The 21,799-nt window shown below is 40.3% G+C and overlaps 2 protein-coding genes across 5 annotated transcripts in view; both read right to left on the reverse strand.

Annotated features, from left to right (window-relative positions):
* Positions 1-294: 294 nt before the first annotated feature.
* LOC108885347 (alpha-tocopherol transfer protein) lies at positions 295-10,200 on the reverse strand. The gene is made up of 5 exons (XM_018679658.2): positions 9,843-10,200; positions 6,818-6,971; positions 3,821-4,014; positions 3,499-3,609; positions 295-3,378 (listed from the first exon to the last, which is right to left on the reverse strand). Exons 1-5 carry the CDS (start codon positions 10,020-10,022, stop codon positions 3,130-3,132), a joined length of 888 nt encoding a protein of 295 aa, XP_018535174.1. The 5' UTR covers positions 10,023-10,200; the 3' UTR covers positions 295-3,129.
* Positions 10,201-16,765: 6,565 nt separating this feature from the next.
* LOC108885348 (xenotropic and polytropic retrovirus receptor 1 homolog) overlaps positions 16,766-21,799 on the reverse strand; it is a 102,530-nt gene continuing 97,496 nt past the window's right edge. For all 4 annotated transcript variants that reach the window (XM_051070193.1, XM_051070192.1, XM_051070191.1 and 1 more), the window contains exon 16: positions 16,766-21,632. In XM_051070193.1, the coding sequence (XP_050926150.1) occupies positions 21,578-21,632 (55 nt within the window). In that variant the 3' untranslated portion in view covers positions 16,766-21,577. The remainder of the gene's footprint in view (positions 21,633-21,799) is intronic.

Raw genomic sequence — 21,799 nt, forward strand, 5'->3', positions numbered from 1 at the left:
TATTGACACAATGATCAACACTTGAATAGAATATACTGGTACCTTAACTCATCTGAATGGTTTGACAAGTGGATATCTATGATGCATATTTACATTCAAATCTATATTGACCAATGATAATTCTCGACTGAGGCACAGTGGAAAAAATGCCCATTTGATTCTGAATGAGTCACTCATATGCTGCTGCATTCACAGTGCTGTTAAGCTGAAATGCAAGGGCCTCATATAGTATGCTCCAGGTACCAGGTACTGAGTTTGAAACACATATGTATAAAAAGAACCTGTACATACACATACATGTTCCAACACACAATTTATTAACAGCACATTTATTTCACTGACCCATTAATGTGCACAAATCCTGCCTGTCCACCTATTAGCTTCAAATATTAATCCAACCAAAAAACTAACAAGTCAGTATACAGCATCATATGGGCTGTTACAAGTTAAAAATGTCATCATATAAGAATATCATAACTTTGACTTGTGTGTTTGCTTTACCTTTATGTAACTTTGAAGTCAATATCATTTAAAGAAATACCATTAAATCATATTCTGTTATTATAGTTTTACAGTTAAAAAAATAATGAGTACAGCAAATTAACATTGTCATAATACCTGGGTATATGGCATATGTGCATTATAATAATCCAATCCTGGCCAAACGTGCAAGGAATCACCATCTACTCTTAATACACATTACATTACTCAATTACTCTTCAATTAAAGTATTCATTTTGTCATTAAAAACATCACCATTTCATGGAATAAATGATATAAATTATTTTTAGATATGGTATTCTTCTGAACAGGTAAAATTTAAATGATCAACCATGAACAAAAAGAAGACAGGATGGATTAATTTGGCTGGATGATAAAATGAAAGTCTGGTTGGAGTGGTGATTTGGAGGGGAGGCAGTGTTCATTGTTTGCAGCGCAAATGTCGATGATGACATGAAAACAAACTGCTGGAGGAACTGTTTGGACTCCAGTTTTTTTTTCTTTTTTTCTTTTTTTTAAAAGCATCAAACTCTCACAGTAGTTATTAGATTGAGTTCACTGGACTTAGCAGCAAGTTAGTCATTTGTTTCAAGCAGGGCAAACTTCAGAGCTGGTAAGGCCCAGGTGTCTTAACTGTTCTCAGCCATGCATATCCCTTTTCCACCAAATGCTGGTTCTTGGCTGGTTCTTAGTGCTATCCAGCGAACCAGAGAGACCACTGTAATCAGTGATGTGTCATTAAATAAGGATGTTGTATGATGGACATGTTGATTACTTCTGAGGGGTTGTAGCCTAATTACAGATATTTGTCAGCAAATCACAACACACTCTTTTTTTCCTACAGTTTCTCGTATGACTTCTCCACCCTCTCTTTCCAACCTGTAGAATAGGAATATAATAGAATAACCTGATATTTTTTTGTTCCACCTGGGAATGATCAGAATGGTTCGAATGTGCACAAACCACAATGAGACCTGTTCTAGGTTGGTGGAAAAGGGAAGCTGAGGACTGAAGCCACTCTCTTGGTTAAAGGCTGTTGTCCTGCAGCTGCGACACAAATCTCCTTTTAACAATCCTGAGGTCCGTTGGAGAATAGGCTGTTAACTATTTATGTCTAACTATAAAACAACTAGAGAGATCCCTGAAAAAACGTGTCTTGATATGACATCCACACATTAACAGGTTAACAGCAACATTCATGAAAAAGTAAAAGACCTAAAATAATGAAGGTTTGTTTCCATGTGGAGGTGACACAGTAAACTGTTCTGTCTTTAGAGCAAGTCTCTACTCCAAAACAAGAGTTGCTAACACTACATCTAGCAGATTAGTAAAATTTAAAAGTGTGTTAATTACATTAAAAACCTGTTCAACATTACTTAACAATACACTTATTTGCTTTCTATTTTAGAGTAAGATGAGCAGATCGACTAGCTTAGCATAAAAGGGAACTAATTCCTTAAGTAAAACGGCACCCATTCAGTGTGCAGTGTCTATAGTTATAGCATGGGGCTGCTAGATACAAAATATATGTTTTTATGTACAGGTCAAACAAAGGAGATACAACATATTAATCAATAAACTTTAGAAGTGTTGGTCGTTTTTTTTAACTCACGAAGTCAAGCTAGCTGTTTCCTCTGATTTTCTTATGCAATGCTAGGCTAACCACATCCTGATTCAAACTCAGTACCTAACACCCAGACATGAACCTGATGTTAACCTCCTCATTTCACTCTTGAAGAAAGAGTAAAGGGAGAGAAAGAGAGGTGACACCAGAAGTTCTGGGTTGAGTTTCAGGTGTAAGAAAACCTCTTTTAAAATCAACACTACTAACAACACTAATAACTACAAATCCAGCCTTTGAACAGAGCCTTTCTCAACATGTGTTATGTGGCTCCTCTCATATGTTTAGATAAAGAAAAACTACTGCTGTTTATATCCCATATTTCCTATATGTTTGCAGGATAAACATCATGACTCCACAGAGGAGGACTTGGAAGTAGACAAGAGAAAAAGTGCTGCACCCACTGTCTGTTTTCAGAGCTCACCATCTTTTTGTGTGGCTAGTTCAAAGTCTCTAATGTTTCAGAAAAGCATAGATGTTGTCACTGTAGCTAACTAATCAGATGTGGCAGACATAGTCGATGATATTCAGCATACTGTTGTCCCCTACTGTTGTCAGATTGAACAACTCATCCATACAAAATATGAGGGCAAGCATCCTCTAGTTGGTCCGACTGGTGAAAAAACCATGTCAGACAAATTATTATAACAAGCAAAGGAGCGGTGCTAGTGGTGATATTTTGTCAAGATATTATCAGTTATCAGACTTGATGAAGCACTAGCATGTAGCACTCCCCAGCACCCTGCCAGCACTTTTCTGCCCTAAAAAAGTGCTATATGTTCCCTGATGCAAGTACCTGCACTGTGGACAATCTATAATAGCAACTACAGGAACGTGCTTCATTTTTGAGATACAGATAGTAGTGGTACAGAGGTAAACTCGGATGTCGCCCTTTGGTCAGATTTCAACGAGCAATGTAACTAGGACAGTCAGCTTATGAGCAAACATTATGTAAACTCAAAGTCCATCCCATGGACATGTCTTTCAAGAGGCCAAAATTCATAACATCATCCCTGTGAGAATTGTTCAGTCTGTGCTTCCTCTGAAATCAAGGAGCTGTCAGGAGTACTGGCAACGTCAGCAGTTGGGTGGGCAGCAATCTGCTGCAGGAGCTTCTCTGACTGAAGCAGCTGATTGGTCCAGTCTTGACACACCTCCTCTATTCCAGGCCCCTCTCCTCCATATTCTGGAGGAAGAATGTCTGGTGAGAAGAAGTCACTTAAAGTGTCGTGGAAATCAGCACCATGCATGTGGATCTGCAGAGGAGGGAAGGAATTAGTTTTTTATAAGTTTCCACTCTGTATTTGTGTGTAAAAGACCAGAGTCTGAGAAAAGAGATGGGTGTTTGTGTGGTGGAGTATAATCACAGCACTGACCCTCTGCTTGATCTTATCTGGCAGGAAGGGACGAATCATGGCAAAGACCGGCCGGAAGAACATTGGCTCGTTGACCAGATGAATTCCTCTAACTTTCAGTGGAAAAGAGTCCTGACAAACAAAGACACACACACATCTGTAAAATGGAACAACTAATAATGGTCATATCACATCCATCAAACAGTACTCAGTGGTTGGGGAAAAGTAATGACTCCTCACAAATGTCATCTTCATAGAAATAAAAATGTTATTGTGAATGATGACCCATGTGAAGTGGAGGATCGTAGCATGTGAAGAGTTAGAACCATGATCTGAGGCCTACCGAAAGAACAGAGGATATCTTTCTGGCGAGGGAAGGGTTAATTTGCCAGGCGTGGCCTAAACTCCACCCCTGCAGGTCAAATATGGCCTTCAGACCCCGTCTCTGGGTCTGTGTCTCCATGGAGATAATCTCTGATGTCATCAGGCTGATCCTGAACACCTGAAAGGCTGACCAGTCTTTTGGGTTCCATTGTCCTGCAGACAGACAGACAGACAGATGTTACTGTACTCACATGGACTGCAGTCCCAACTGATGGACAAATCATCAGTCTACCACAGTTCTGACATAGAGACAAACAACCATTCACACTCACATTCACACCTACAGACAGTTTAGAGTCACCAGTTAACCTGCATGTTGGACTGTGGGAGGAAGCTGGAGAACCTGGAGAGAACCCACACAGACACAGGGAGAACATGCAAACTCCACACAGAGAAGCCCCAGGTGAACCAGGGTTCAAACCCAGAACCTTCTTGCTGTGATGCGACTATGCGACTATGATCCATTGAAAATATATAAAAAGTTACTCTAGCAGATTTAAGGCTACACTAATTGCATTTTGGTGGGAAACCTGAATGAAAACAAAACTGTGTGAGATGAACATCTGGTATTTGGTTTCCACGTTAAAACTGACTGAACAGGCTTGGTAAAGTAAAGCACTAGAAGGAAGTGACAGTAGCCACAAACATGTTAACACATTCAGTGGCACAATCATGTGGGTTCCTTCACATGCAGGGATTCTGAGTAATGGTACATTCAAAGACAGAGAGAAAATATTTAAAATAAAAAGTAGGGAAAGCGAAAAAAGAGCATAATAATAACCCAACTGAGTAAAGCAATCTGACTTGCATATTTAATTTAATTATACGGAAGCATCTGACTGGCTTATGTGAATGTCATGAATCTGAAACTTAATCTTAAATGTGTGCTCAGAACACATAAGAAATACGCAGCAGCTTTCCCGATAGACAATTAAAAGTGTACTTAAGTGGTTTGATTAACTAATCTAGTCACCTGACAAAGCCTCCATATGTCAGATAAATAACCCCAGGTTAAACCACAAAGAAGAGGAAGAAGACATTATTCCACCAAAATGACATCACTGTGACAACACCAAAAGAACTGAGGTGGGTGGAGTTCTTTTTGGTTTTGGAAGTGAATGTTCTGTTCATTGTCTGCATGAAAAATTGGAGGACTTGGATCGACGTCAAAGTCTCTGACTCTTTAGTTTAAGAAGTCAAAGGTACATGTGTGCATAAAAACCTGAGAGCACTCTGTGTGTAATTACACAAACACATCTGTGTGTATTATGTCCCACAACTCACACAGCATGTCAGGACAAAAACAAAGCCTGTATTGATGCTGTGTACACATCAGTCACAACACAGCCTCACTGCTCAGACACCGAGTGTACATGAAATTTATTTGGATGTATTTTATTATATTGATTATTGATTATTATTATTATTGATTGTGTCAAAATTCATCGAGATTCTGATGTAAATATACTAGGGATTATCAGCGCTGATATTCGGCATTTTGACGCATATCAGTATCAGCCTTTTTTTCAATTTAAAACTGGGTTATTTTGGCTCTGATGCAGCCGCGCCTCTCCGTCTGCAATCACTACTCTGTCTCCAGCATTGTCCAGAGGTTTTCAATGGGGTTCAGGTCTGGAGATTGTGCTGGCCATGACAGGGTCTTGATCTGGTGGTCCTTCATCCACACCTTGACTGACCAAGCTGTGTGGCATGAAGCATTGTCCTGCTGGAAAAACCAGTCCTCAGAGTTGGGGAACATTGTCAGAGCAGAAGGAAGCAAGTTTTCTTGTACGTGGCTTGATTCATGTGTCCTCCACAAAGACAAATCTGACCAATTCCAGCCTTGTTGAAGCACCCCCAGATCATCACCAATACTCCACCAAATTTCACAGTGGGTGCGAAACACTGTGGCTTGTAGGCCTCTGCAGGTCTCTATCTAACCATCAGACAACCGGGTGTTGGGCAAGCCTGCACTTTTTGTTAGAATTTGAAAACAAAGATGTCTATTGTCTAAGATAAAAAAAAACTTTAACAGGTTGCAAATTCAAGGATTTCAAGGATTCAAGGAGCTTTATTGTCATTGCAACACATGTGAACATGAGGTGAAATGAAATAGGATACTGGTCCCAGTGCAAGCCAATTACAGAATAAATAACTAACTAAGTATAAAATAGAATATGCAAATATAAGCTAACAAGTAATATAAATATAGAAAATCTGAAAAGCTGTTTAATAAACATATGCTTAAAGGCATTTAAACAAAGTGTTGGAGTTTGTATTTTTCAAATTTTTGAAGCCAATATTTTCACTTTTACTGCAAATGAATATCGGCTCCAAATATCGGTTATCGGCCTCCTTGACTACTAATAGTCCATATTGGCCCTGAAAAAACCATATCGGTCTATCACTAAAATATACCATGTAATAATCCAGGCTGTGAATGTCTCAAGTTTGTAGAAAATGATTACTTAACCAAAATGATTCAGGGAAAGTGGAAATTGAGAAAATATGAATACATTTTACATCAGAGGTGAAGTTGCTGTACATGTTGTATCAGGGTATTAAGTTATTGCTCATGAAAACAAAACATCCAACTGCTGCTGCTTCACATCAGAAGCAGGAGTTGGAGTTGCACTTATTGTGAAGCAGCCACAGTAAATGCAATGTGTTTGTTAGAGAGCAGCTGTAATTATTATTAACAGCCAGAACTGACATCTTAAAGATCATAACTTTAAGTGATTGTGTCTAGTGGTACAGATATGTTTAATTTAAGCCATTATCAATGGCTCTGTGATGTTTACATCTGGAAAAGCTTACCAACAGTACAAAAACAGACAGAAATTGCAACATCTGTCTGATGCAGTATTACATCAGTACTTTTTTTTAGAAGAGTTCTATCAAATGATTTCACTTGTTTGCACATTTCCAATAACCATCCACACACACAGATACTGACCAATCCTGTAGACAAGCACCCTGCTGCCAGAGTGGTCCCGCTGTGGGAGGACGGCGTGATACGAAGTGCTGAGGAGGCCGAGCACAGAGGAGGGAGACAGACAGCCGCTGATCTCAGGACTCTCCCTCCGCCACCGCTGATAGTTTAATAAGAGCTGCACAGGAAGGACACATGCAATATCCAGAGATGTCAGGGAATTGATGGGCGTCACCTGTACTTACCATTACCTGTGCATGTAGCTGAAACATCAGTGCATTAAGATATGTACTGTAGGAGTCGACACAGATCAAAAGTTCATACCCTTTAACTCTGTTATCTGAGCCAAACCCTCAAAGTAAATCTCCCTGCAGCTGGAGATCAAACAGGAAATAATATTGTGTGGTAAATGTCAGAGTCAGTTAGTGTATGTGTATCAGAACTGCAGAGCTTAGACCCACTTGGCTGAGCTCCTACTGCTTTCAAATGAAAATAAACAACTCGACCTTTCTGCTGAACTCTGGCTCCAAAATGACAATTCTATATGTTAGTCACTCATTTAATACGCTCATGAGACCTGATTACAACCCTCACTGACAGACATAACAATCCCAGATACACTACTACTGTGATTTTACAATTGTTACAGTAACAATAGTCTGGAGTATGATAACATATCTGCACATTCAATCCTGAATACAACAGACACCGACACAACAGACCCTTATTGGAATGTTGTCATACTATAAACACACCCCTGGCCGACTAAGACAACTCAATCAACCACTGGCCAACGAGGACAAAAGTACTGAAGCAACTGCTCTGTTTTTCTGTTTTATATGACTGAACACAGTCAGTCGAAGTGAAATTAGATGAAAGTGCAAGGAGGCAGCAAACAACATTCAGTCTTACAAACAGTCTTACATGTTTGAGTGCATGTCATTTCATGATTTCAGTACATTAGTTCAATTTGTGCAGCATTCTCTTTTTTTGTTCACAAATAATCAATACCAATCCAAAGTATCCAGATCCTCTACTTAAAAGTAGGGTTAGCCGTTTACAATCTAATGCATGTTTATTCAGATTCAGGGACTATCTCCTCATAGTAGCAGCTGCGGCTCAGGAGGTAGAGCAGTCGCCCACCAATCGGTGGTTCAATTCCCGGCTCCTCCAGTCCACATGCCGAAGTATCCTTGGGCAAGATACTGAACCCCAATTTGCCTCCGATGTGTCATCGGTGTGTGAATGTGTGTGTATGTGCTAAAAAGCACTTATGTATAAAACAAGTGCTGTATGAATGTGTGTGTGAATGAGGTGAATGTGATCTGTAGTGTGAAGCGCTTTGAGTGGATCGGTGTGATCCATTCCAGCCAATCATGGCGCTCATGATAGTGCACAGGATGTTTGAGCGTGGGAGCAGTGGGAGCGAGAAAGATGCTAACTAACTGGTGTATGTTAATGCTAAAGAGCAGAGATGAACAGCCTAAGAGGAAATGGACAAGGTATAATGGACAGAGACAGTAGGTCAGTATTGTTTTGTCCTGTTTGTTGTTGGTGTAATGTTTGTTAGACTAGGAGCTGAGTTGTGAGTATCGCTGTCTACAGCTGCTAGCTCTGAGAAACGCCTCATCTGCTCTGCATGTTAGCTTCACTGCAGCTAATGACACACAACTGAAGTGCTGTGTCAGTGCCCTGTATTGTGATATTTGTTCTTAAAGGTTTACAAACGAAGCCCTGCCCAGTGGGACTGATGTATAATTTGAAATGCTATGCCAGGAGAAGTTACCACCCTTATTAGCTACAAGGGATACAAATCTACACACCTGTCTTTGCTCACTGTAGTTCTGTCAAAACAATGTAAACTCTTGCTAGTTTTTACTCTGTTGTGTTGCAGGTGCTGTGTTTTTGTGTACGTTGTTCTTTTGAAGACGTTTTATATTACATATGTTTTGCTTTAGCTATGAAAAAGCAGACACACTCGCTTCTGCCATCCGCCCCCCCCCTCAGCTGGTTGTTGGTATTGTTGGTGTCGGTTTCCATGGCGATGCACGTTTGGGGGAGGCTTCTGAGGGAGCTCTGAGGGGAGGGGTGTATGTTTCGCCGCTGAGTCCAGATATCAAGTCTTTGTCTAGGATGAGTTACTCTGCCTTTAAGTAAAGTGTCGATACACAGCAGCATGAAAATACTCCATTAGTTGACTATTGCACTGATTACTGATACTGATACTGACGGATCAGGTCACAGGGCAGCAGTTTCTTCCAGAGAGCAATCAAAATGTGGTGTGTTCATGCACCTACAGTATGAAATTGTATTTAGCTTTTGATTAGTTTTAACTGAAATTTTAAATAGTTCTGTGCATGTGTGAATGTGTAATTGTGTGTATGGGTGTTCATGTATGCTATGTTATGTATGTTATTACCTTATATAGTGTCATACATATACACTTTAACTTGAGCTGTAATGTGGCTTTAAATGGAAAAACTAAGCAAGGTAAATGTAATTCAAATCTGTACAGTACTTGATGTGCTTAGTTACAGTCCACCACCTGATCAGTCCACCAGTCCACCACCTGATCAGACTTTGGGACTGAGGTGAAACTGAGACCTGGCCTTACTTTCTGAGCTCTGACATAATCATTCTAATAACTAAATAACAATACTTCATTTTGATCAAGGAAATTGGAAAATATTGTGGATTTAGGTTTATAAGTATAAATACATCAGAGCCATTTAGCGTACGTATTACACTTGTAACAAATGTGTGAAATAGGCTACTGTATATAAAGCTTCAATGCTGTAACAGCTTTACCATACACGTTGCTAAAGTTAGGTCAGTAACTGCACCCTAACTGCTGTTTGCTGCTCTGTGAAAACAGAGTAATAGAACTGTGCGACAATCTTTCAACAGGGATTTCTGAACACTTCCTCTGTGCAGTCACCTAAAACACTCACATACATAAAGTTACGGTTTGAATATCTCACTCACTATTAGCTTGACTCTGTATTCGTGTACTCTTCAGCTTGTTGGAAGGAAGTTCGGGGTGTTCTACCTTCAGAGAGAGCTCCACGTCGAAGTCCCTGGCCCGCAGAAACTTGATGAGAAAGCCGTCGGAGAAGGTGCGGACGCCGGACAGCTCGCTGGCCTGCAGCGCCCTCCGCCTCAGGCTGCTCACAAACGGCTCGAGCTGCTCCGAGTCGTCCGGGAGTTCACTAAGCTGAGGCCCGTTCATGTCGTCCTCTGGTCCGGTCGCATTTCACTGCTGCCTGCGGGCAGCTGCGGAGAGAGGGGTGGGTGTGTGTGTGTGTGTGTGTGTGAGCGAGTGAATCAGTGACTGAGAGAGAGTTACTTGGCAATTACATACAATAGTTGGAGCAGTTGAAGTTCCCCTGCAGCCTATAGGTGGGGTACCATCTTATACTGTGAATGTAACAAAGTGAATTTACTAGTAGTACTGTAATATACAAATTTGAGGTACTTGTACTTTATTTGAATATTTAATATTATTCAACGTGTCTGCTTCACTACATTTACTTGGACATTTTACCCCACTACATTATTTTGACAGTTAAAGTAAAGGATCTGACTACTTCAGCAGCTGCAACTAATTCTTGTTTTCCTCCAAGTCTCTAACAGCAGGTCAAGAGCTCTGACCTTTTAAACTTCTGCTCACAGGTTCTCTGACCAAGAACAGCTTTGAAAGAAAAATGAAAAAATATGAAAAACCAGCAGCTCATTATCTTTAACAAACAACTCTCTGTCATACAAAGTGAGTGGGAACAACAAAATAAACAAATGAATGTTTTTTCTTTTTAAAATATTTGAATGAGTTAAGAGTTCTATATTTAATTCATGGTAAATGACGAATTAATGGGATTGGAGGATGGGATAATGATAAAAAGGAGGGAATGTGAAAGGAAGTTGATGAATACTATGAAAACATTCCTACATCCTCACATAATTGTTCTTTACATATGATATATGAACATGACATAGTTCTTATATAATACTCACGTTCCATGTGAGTATTATATAATGTTATGTTATCATGAGTTATCTTTTTTAATTCAAGCCAGGAACTCATCCTATAGAATATGGAGGAATGTTATTTTTTAGGTTTTTGTGCCCAAGGCATCCTTAATGGATACGCAGTATATGGATGGATGGAATATTCTGCTATCTCTGAAGCCACTTCCAGAAAGTGTTCAAATCACTCCCCCTGCTGGTCATGAGCAGCTACTACAAGCTTGAGGCCCCGGCCTGTGCCCCGGTAACATTTGACTACAGCAGTACATTGTAGGGATGCTCCAATACCACTTTTTTCCAAACCGATACAATACCGATACTTGGATCTGAGTACTTGCCGATACCGAGTACCAATACGAGTACTTATTAATGCCATTACACTTCGTACATTTACTTGAAAACGTGTTTTATTTTCATCAGATATTGTTTCATTCTCTGGCTGTAAGAAATTGCTGTGACTGACATTTGAACATTCCATTATATATGGCACTGCCACACATTTTACTCAAACAGAAGTACTGTTAAAGTACTGTTATTGACATTTTAGCATTCAACTGCATCTTTCTTTAACAAACAGAATGTCTTCAAGGCAGGAGTAGGCTAAGGCAGAATGTTTAAAATGTCCAACTATTTTCCGTCTGACTGCCACAGCATCAGCCACGCTCCTCTGTGCTAAAAGCCCCTCATTAACAGCCAGCTGGAGGGTGTGTGCAACACACAGCAGGCTCAGGAGTCCAGCATCACTCATGGCTTTGATCATGTTTTTCACATTATCACGTACAACATGAACAGAACTTTTAGGGACCCCCCCATGTCTGAAGCATGTCATCAAACACACCTGCCATGGCTTGGCTGGTATGTGAACCCCTAAATTGTTTTGCATGCAGGACGACTCTTAAAATCCTCGTCAATCTGCTGTGCAGTTAAACTGATGAGGGACACCGGGCTAACGCTGCTCGTCCAAATATCAGTGGTGAAGCTGAGGCTGAAATGTCCTGCAACAGGCTGCGGATGTGCCTCTTCACAAAGTCATGTAGCTTTAGCAACACTGTGTCAGTGATGTGGTGTCGGGTAGAGATCTCATACCTCAGCTCCAGTACACTGAGAAGACGTCTAAATCCCATATTAACAACAACTGACAATGGCTGGTCATCAAGAGCAATGTACTGGGTCAGAGCCTCTGTTATTTTCACTGCGTGCGGGTTGTCTCTTAACATCTTCTCCCTCTTCTCCAGAGTTTGCTGCAAAGTTGGTTGTTGCTGTTTGCCATTATTAGCAAACACTTTGAACTCGGCGTCATGTTGGTTTTTTAGATGTTTTATCAGAGCATAATTTGTAGTCTACTTTACTTTAGTCACCATCATCCACTTTGAAATACCTTCACACTGCCGACATTGCTCCTCTTAGCTCTCATTTAGCACCTGACCGCCCAACTGAACGTCACGCTGCTGTAAAGTGGTATCGGGCTGTGGTATCAGAACACTTTTACGAGTACAAGTACGAGTACAGGAACAGGGTATCGGACAGGGTATCGGACTCAATACCCGATACTGGTATCGGTGCATCCCTAGTACACTGTATAAGTGTGTGTTTGTGTTTACATGTGGACACTGTTAACCTGTCTAACAACCAGTCCGTAGTGGTCAGAATGTATTTTGAATATATGTGCAAGTGACTTGTTAGGAATGGAAGCAAGTCGTCACAGAGACACTTTGCCTGCATCAAGAACAAAGGAAACTAGTGAGCTTCCAAAACTGGGGTGAGACAAGAGAAGACAGGATTTAGGGAGTCTTCCATGCAGACTGTTTTAAAGGCCAGATCACATGTCAGAGACTAAACAAAGTTCACAAATGGTCATTTGTTGAACTATGTCTACTGTAAAAACCATATGTGTTGGTACACATTCAGGCCTGTTTACTGTGTGTGTGTGAAGGTTAACAGCTGTGTACACCACATCTTCTCAGTGCTCAGAGTTTGGTGTTTTCAGTGCAGGGAAACACCAGTGCTACACTGGATCGATCTCTGGGGAGAATATTAATGATAAAGTTACTGGGTACACAGTCATTGTAGACAGTTCATCGTGACCCGGCACTAATTAGCAGAAAACCAAAGCTTGTATGTACATGTTGCTCTCCAGAAGTCATGATTGCCACCACCCAGATGAAGGCTACAGAGTTCTGTGACACCTCTTTGTTCTTCAGATGATCTCCAGACAGCTCCCTTTGCTTCCTCTAACTGTTGGTGGAAATAAACCTGTGTGAACTGAATGACACTCTGTCGTCCATCTGTCCGACTTTATAACAGCTGTCATCACAGGTAAGGGTTGTGGTACGTCTCATTTACTTCTGTTCACATTTAAATATATATATCCATAAATGTGTTCACACTCAGTTACCTCTTGATAAAGCAGTCTGTGTTATCAGTGGTGGAGACTGCCATTCACAGGCTGGATTCAAATGGCTGCACGTGCACAAGGGATTCACAGGAAACTATGAATATAGCTGCTGACGGTGCGTTGTCTCCTGCCACTGATTAATAACAAACAGGTCATTTCTAATGGACCTCTGGGTCTTATTAAAACTTCAATCCAATCAACTTTAAAGTGGATTCATTCAATTTTTACCATTAATCTAAACACAAAAGAGCCCACCTTGAAAACAAATTATCTGTAGAATCTGTTACAAAACATCTATATAATAAGCATGACAAACAAATACCTTACATATCATTTACATGATACCTCATCACAGACTTCTTCTTCATCATCAAATCATTTTCCCTCTTTGGGTCAGTTATTTAAATGAAATCATGTGAGAAGCAGTGACCAAAATCTCAGCTCATCTGAAATGTGACCGGGGAAATAACTGAACAACATTTATATAGTTCAGTGCAAAAACTTAATCTTAAATTTAATCTGAAAGTAAAGAGTAATCACACCTGTCAAATTGATGTCATACAGTGAAAAGGTCTGTATTTTGAACCCAACTGAAATGTAATGGAGCAGAGGCATGAAGTAACATAAACGCAAGTAATCTCACAAGTGTACTTAAGTACAGTAGTTTAATAAATGTAGTTAGTTACTTCCCACCACTGCTTTACATGCATCCTAATATAGTCAAGTGCAGGCAAAATGAAACTAAAGGTTTGAATCTGTTGCAGGTATCACGTAAAAAGAGAATGTTTACCTGGATGGTGGAGTTGAAGGTTTGTAGTAAACAGACATAAACAGAAGTGTGAGTTAAAGGACATAAATAAGGCTCGCAGTCACAAACATTTTTGAGCTTAAGTTGTTTTTACTGAAAAACTGTAACAGGGGTTGGTGAACCAGGCACCTCTGTAGCATCACGCTGCTACTGTAAATACAAGACAACACCCACAGCACAGTCACCGATTATACAATGCTTCTAATCAATATATTCATCAATATATAATGTATTGTATAATCAACAGCTCTGGGTCATGCTGTCGTGGGGTCAGAACATGGATCAAAATGCTCTCTGTGGATATCAGAGAATTCTGATCCAGGTCCATGTTGTGTTTGTTCCACACTGAGCGAGCTTTGGGCCAGTGAGCATGAAGTGTCTCACATGATCAGGAGTCTATTCTGAGTCTATCAGAGCAAATTACTTTAAAAACACAAGAAGAAATGAGCATGTGATGTACAAAGAGAATAAAAGTGTCAACAGCATGGCTTTACGTCTAAAATAAATCATGTCTTGTCCTCTGAGAGGCTCCATGCTCCAGGCTCAGCGCTCCAGTGAGGAGCGGAGGATGATGACTGATTGTGTGGCCACAGGTGTTCCAAACAGATCTGAGAACACACCGTGTCCTTACAAGGCAGGGATCAGCACACACTCACCACCCTTCACATGGGGGGAAAAAAAGCCTTCAAGAGGTTTGCAACAACCTGGTAAATGGGACGTCCTGGACCTGCAGAGTGGACAGCGTTGCCTTGGGAAACTGAGCTCAGCTCACGCTTCAGCAACAACCCTGTTTTCCTACAGATGTGCGCAGATCTGAGGACAGACAAGCCTGCAGCTTGTGTCACTTCCTCTGTGGAGCAGAACAAGATACTCAGATTCTTCAGCACAACTCCTGTCTGTTTTCAATGTTAGGACTTTATGTTCAATCACATCACCTGATTCTGATCAAAATCTTAAAGACTGCTTCACTTCAACAGAACTGGTTCTGTCGCAACTCCAACAGACATTTGAAAAACCAGCCTGTTAATGCCAAACTCAGTCTCTGGTTTCTACTGCATCCAATGAACGAGTAAAAGAGGAATGTAAAACATTGGGCCTCACACAGTAACTGCCCATACAAACAGATTTGAACTGGCACATACAAGCAATTTGATAGAATGAATGGCTTTTACCGATTTTCTCATATTTGGGGTTTTCTGTCACGTAGGAATTAAACTCACAGGTGGTCGATACCTGTCCTACAGGTCATGTACAGATCTCCACAGGGGAAAAAAAAACTCTCATTGACTTAATGATGATGTGTTGGTGGCTGTATTAAAATTTTCCAACAGTGTCAGGTGCCCTAATACCACTACACTGATGCTGCTAAATTAGTTATCTCTTTGGCAACATTTGTGTAAATCAAACTCTCCCTAGTCAGCCTTATATGGAGTTTTTACACTGCAAATCATTTTAAGGTGGTTCAACTTAAAAACACAAGTTGCTGCCTTAAAGAAGCCAACTGAATCTGCAGATTGAATAATTAGTTCAAAGTCATTTTATGAGTTTTGAAAATGTAAAAACAAGTTCACTGAACTGTTTAATCAACCAACCACCAACAGACTGCTGTAAGAGCTGCTTCCATTTCCATTCTCTCAGTTGTAACAGGTTAGTTCTTCATTTGATGTGAAAACTGTACAGCTGCATCTGTGTCTGTCAGAACCACTTTGCCCCAGAGTCGGTACAAAGATGTCACGTGAGGCTGCTCACAGTCACTTTGTGTCTGGAGGACTGATTTTAATACTAACCTTCATCATGGTTAGCACAGTGTTGCAACTGCTTTCAATTAAGTTTGTTCTGTCTCTCTGAGCAGAAGAGTTAAAACTTATAACTGCTGGGAAGTCTGTTAATACAATGATCACGTTTCTTCAGAAATTTCATTTGATGTGTTGAGTGAACTCTGGCATAGTGCATTCAGTTAACTCATGATTTCAAGTCAAAGACTTGAAGTCATGTTTATAGGTTCTGAAGTGGCCTGAAAACAAAAACCAGAAAGTCAAATTAACTTGAACTTAATAAAACACATTACATATTTACATTAAGTTAATGAGAAAAGATAAGTTGATTCCACTGAATTCCTGTATGATGTTTTACAGTGTAGAGGTGCTGATTAAACTAACAATGAAATCTCACAAATGCACAACTTCACATGAACAGGTAACATCCAGTGGGCCAAAACGAGCAATTTACTACAAGTTTGTCCAATTGAGAGAGTTTAGAGAGTCTGACTTGGAGCACTTGTACAAAAAACTCTAAAGTTGAGGATGAGAATACAAAAAATATTGTTGCATGAGGTCTAATCTGTAGCTTAGTTGTGAAGCAACTGATGCGATCTTGGTCACAAACACTGTGAAATGTTGGGAATAAACTTGTTGACGACAGACAGAGTTACATGTAAAATCCTTAAGACATTCTGAGAGAGCTTCTGTTTGGTCCGGCAGATTCTACCACTCTCGACTAGCGCTGGGTATCAGTAGTTTTGCTCTCTTACTTGGCAAATATACATCATTCACAAGCCATTTTTCATTAGAAAAAAGCCAAACTAAAAATGAACTACATTTTGAATCAGGAAATCAGGAACTATTTACCAAAGAGAAGGAAATAATGATCAGAAAATTGAGCAGACATTCACTGTCAGCATCCAGTACTCTGTGATACCAAAAACATTTCTGTCAGTACCACAAAATCCTGAGGTTAGATACCCAGCCATAATCTCTACTGGTACATTTTATTTACATCTGGAAAAGGGGGGATTGGTTTCACCTGTCAGTCTCAAACATCTTCACATACAAAGGTGGTGTTGATGTGTACTAGGAGTGTGAGGCATCATACGGAATGTAGAGACAGAACTGACATGGTACATTTTATTATTATCTCTAACCCCAGTGTGAAATCAGTCAGAGCACAGTCAGCCTGCCTGCAGCTGAAATGTCAGAATTAGACATGTAACATGTAACACCACTAGGCCTGGCTGTGGTACTGAAGGAACAGTTTGTTTTTTTTTTAGCAATCACCCTATTTGTTATCTCCTGTTACTCTCCTCTTAAGTTAAAGCTGATCTCTGGGTGTATTCACATGAGAAATATACATTCATGGTGTAAGGTTTTGAATAGTACATTCATTAAGCTCCGTCCTGCTTGTGAATGATCAGGTCAAGTCTTATCACATCTAATCTGTCACTATGGAATATGTTTATAACACAGGAATGACTTTATGATGATCACATTTCTTCTAAAAGAATGTGTCTCAACATGAAAACCAGAGGAAGTAAAAAATGAAAGGTGTGAAGAAATGCACTGCATTTAGACACACAAATCTAAACTGTTCTCTTTGCATGGAATGATTGTGTCTGCTGCATAGAAAGTTTAGAAGACAAAATGCAATGAGAGCAACACACTCAGTCTGATTAAAACATATACACATAAACAAGAGGGAAACTTTGTTGCTCCCGTTTTTTAGAGAGAGAAGAGAGACGAGCCCTGAGCTCCAGTGGTGCAACAAAAGACAAAACTCTGAGCTTCTTTCTGTTACTGTCCAACAGCAGACAAACTGAAACCAGTCAGGGAGCTGCAGAGAACTGTCTGCTCATCACATCTTCTTCTGACTAATGACTTTTAAAGTCATACTCACTATTTACATGTTCTTACTGAAACAAAACTAACAGCAGCTTTCAAGAAACCTGTGAAGTTGTATCAAGAAATGACAAGAGGGATCCAGGAAAAGCTGCAACCACTGATGAATCTGACTCTACTTTTCCACACTGAAGATTCCACATATGAACCTAAAGACTACGTTAAAATGTATTCTGTTGTCAATTTAACATTCTTTTTAACATACATTTAGAATTTCTTATGAATCACGACGTACTTCCTGTGCTGCCATAAGACTGATTGTCACCTTACAATATCAGCTCACTCCATGGTGGTGCCTTAAAGGCCTGGTCACACCACAGAGTGGTAGAACACAGTTATGATGCACATATTCGCAGAATCATTCAATTACAGGGCTAGCTGGTGAACTGCTGTAGCTGGTGAGCTAATCATAGCTGGTGCTAAAGTAACTCCCGGAGATTCTTCCAACTGTTTTCTTTACTCTCCCCTGGTATGTTGTTCACTATTGTGCACCATTTTGTTCAATTAAAAGTTTAACAAAAAATAAATAAAGCTCTCCAAGCAAGTGAGCTTGTTAATGGTCTTCAGAAAACTCGTATCTTATTAACTTAGCTTGGTTACTATCGGAAGAATAAGATCACTCAGTTCATTCATTTGTATGCCACTAACTTTAGTCTCTTCACCGTGTGCAAACCATTCCTCTTTGGTCGAGCAGTTTTTACTCCAACAGAGGAGGTTCAATTAAAGTGAACAATGCAACACAACTAATAAGCTACGATGGCTATTACCTTTGTAGAGTGTGGCTCTCCATCTCCTCAAAAGTTAACACTGTTTAATGTTAGTCAGCAAGGTAAATGTTAAAAAAAAAAAAAGTTGGACTCCATGGTCTGATTCCATGAATCTGAAATGGCTATATTCAGTATTTTACTTTTAATGTTGTAAATGGGTTGCTGATTGCCATGTCTGAATTTTTGTGGCCATCTGCAACCAGCACAGATGATCTAGCTAAGATTTCACTATTGTTTAGTGTTGTAGGATTTACTTGCACACCAGAGGAACTTGGAACACTTGGGTGTTAACTGGGATATATGATTATTTCTAATTTCTAATGTTGTTCTAATGTACCTGCCACCATACTGCCAGTCAGACACTCTATTTATGACATCAGTGTTACCACTGAGCAAAAAGCTACTGCTTAAAAACACCACAATTGTGCCCCTTTAAAAAGTTGTCTGCTAACCACTTTGGGAATGTGAAAAGAAAAAAAAAAAAACTATCATCTTCACTCTATTAAAAACATTAAGAAAACCATTTTCTGCAGTGTAATCACAGCTACCTGTCTTTACCAAACCACAGAGGATGATTTAATTTTGTGGCTCTGATTATTTGGCAGCACACGCTGATATTAGTGCCTGTCATGTTGACACAAGGACAAAGAGTTTCTGAAATAAGTTGCCAATATGTTGATGATGTGATGGTAAATGTGTGTAACCATGCTGCTGACTGAGACACTGGCAAACTATGGAGGCAAAGCCAGACCATAACACTTGGCTATGGTTTGGTCTGGTGTGAACAGCTGGGTGCCATTAACATAAATTCTGGTGCTCAAATAATGGCAGAATAATGGCTGCACAGCCAACATGAACAAATTAAGCCTGGGTAAACAAACAGGCTGAGGGAGATGGAATTACCTGAAGCCAACAACAATAGTAAATTAAGCATGTATCATCCACACATTAATTTCAGTTGTTCCACTTTTCCATTTTTCCTGACTGTTGTTAAGCTGCTGTTGGAAAGATGAAAAAGTGAAAGAACTGAAGTTAACTGGGTAAAAATGGCACTTCAGTTAGAGAATGGAAAGTGAGAGCAGCAACCCTGCTGATCTATGGAATTAGTGCTGTGAAAATGTACAAAGACATGAGATAAACATGGAGGACGTTTTGAGCTGGCATTCACTGGAAAGTAGGTGAAACTTGAGGAATAAGATTGTCTCTAATATAAAGTTCTGCTTCTGTGGTAAATAAAGATCTACTGTTAAAGACTTTGTGGAAGACTCACAAAATGCAGTGAATGGTACAATGGCATATATACATATACAAATATATTATACAAATGTATCTTGACCATTAAAGTATGAAGCATGTATATCATGAGTGTAAACACAGCCAATCAGATTCAAGTCCACATGGATCCTTCACCACCAAACCAGCTGGGAGTCACTTGATTCAGATTCAAGTTAAACTACACCATCCTTCAGACTGTGACGCTTTGAACCTGTATGAGACAGACAGGTGATGTCCCCCCTTTTCATCATCACCACATTTCCATGAACCAGTTTCACAGATGATAATTACTGTTTCATCAACCAGCAGTTTTCAATCAAACAGTCTTCAGTTTTTCTATCAAGACTTCAGGGGTCAAAATAAAAATTCCTTGGGATTTATCTGAACTCTGTTTCTTTAAGTTTTTAAGAACCGATGAGCCTTAATGAGTTGACAGGTGGCATTTAGGCGTCTCTCCCACTCATACATACATAAATAAGTTGGCATACATTCAGCAAAACTTTTCCAATGGGGGATATTTTTTCACGCAAGGTAGGAGTTACTGCAGGACAATTAAGATGATCTTTTTCCAGAAACAAAAGTAAAATTCCTTCTCAGCTCCGCAGCTGAACAGTCATTCCAGCTGCTGTTCTATATAGTCGTTTTATGCAATATTTAATATTTTCTGAATATTTTCACACTGCCCCCGGCTTTGGTCCATTTCATATTTACAACCAATGTTAGGAATAATCTATAGTCTGTGCATGTGTGTGTGTGTGTGTGTGTGTGTGTGTGTGTGTACGTGTGTGTGTGTTGTCTACCCAGGGTCTCAAAAAGAATAATAGTCGAGAGCTGCATGTCCACAAGCAATAAAACATATTAAAAATCACTGTGTGTGTGAACACACGATAGGCATTCCCAAGTCACTCTTCCTACAAAGTGCATGTTTCTGTGTGTGTGTGTGTGTGTGTCTCTAAAGCATGTAAGGTGCAGGTAGGCAGCTCCGTGATGATGGGACAAGCTGAAGAGCAAAGGCAGTCAAGCTAGTGACTGACTGGCGCTACCAAAAATTCATCGGCACAGTCTTTTGGCCAGCGTAAACGCCAAGCGTCAGAGAGGGAGTGGGATGACTTTGTAACCCTTTTTATTCTCTTAGAGGAAAAAAGAGGCTTCAGGTTCATTCTGAGGTCCAAATTGCAGGTTGACATGAGATCTCTTGAGGTGCAAATGGTACATCATTTATTCAAGGCCTTTTTCTAAGCGTTACCTGGATGCTGGGAGTGTAGGAGGAGACTAATAGCTAAAGGTGGGCAGAAAACCTTGTGGCCCTCAACAGCACTCGGTTTGAAGTTGTCAGCGTCTCCCTGTGTGGGAGTTGTGTGGCACCGAGAGGGAGCAGGGACACTTCCTGTCAGGGTGATCAGCTTGTGTTCCATTTAGCTGCGTTGTTCATGCTAAGCTGAGGCTTTGAGGAGAACCAAAGCAATGGCTAAGAAGTGAGTGTAGCTCTAGAGTCCACCTCTGGGTGGCTGTGGATGTCAGGGTGAGAAGTTTTTCACTCACTGCTTGGGTAAGGTAAAGTTTACATGTTACGCCCACCCTTGGTTAATATTGAAGGTAGCAGGAGGAGTCTGATGGCCTTCCTGCTGCGTTGTTTGTTCAAGTTTGTTAAAGTTCCTTCCTTGAAATAGTTCTGAACTCAAGCAGAGGCTCATGCATTGAAAAAAAGATTATTGAGGCATGAGAGCTTAAAACTTGTCCTTGGTTGAGAGTTCAACGCCCAACTCGCTGGGTAATTCCTCGGTTAGGAGGTGGAGGTCCCCCTTTGAATAAATTCTGGACCCAGGCGAGGGGCGTGGCCTGATGTCAGGAGTCATCATCAGTGTCCTCTATCAAAACCTTGGTGTCACGGGTCTTGGACCTGGAGGGGACAAGAGACAATGTGATTTCCCACTGTAAGCAGTCTGCAGAGGCCAAACTGCTGCCTCCATATTCTCACTGCAAGACAAAAGACTTTAGAAAAGCCACTGAGCCTTGACTCAGTTTAGAAACTTCAGAAAAAACAATCACTACAATGACCTGATATTC

The sequence above is a fragment of the Lates calcarifer genome, linkage group LG4, assembly GCF_001640805.2.
Source record: "Lates calcarifer isolate ASB-BC8 linkage group LG4, TLL_Latcal_v3, whole genome shotgun sequence".
In the NCBI taxonomy this organism is placed as follows: domain Eukaryota; kingdom Metazoa; phylum Chordata; class Actinopteri; family Centropomidae; genus Lates; species Lates calcarifer.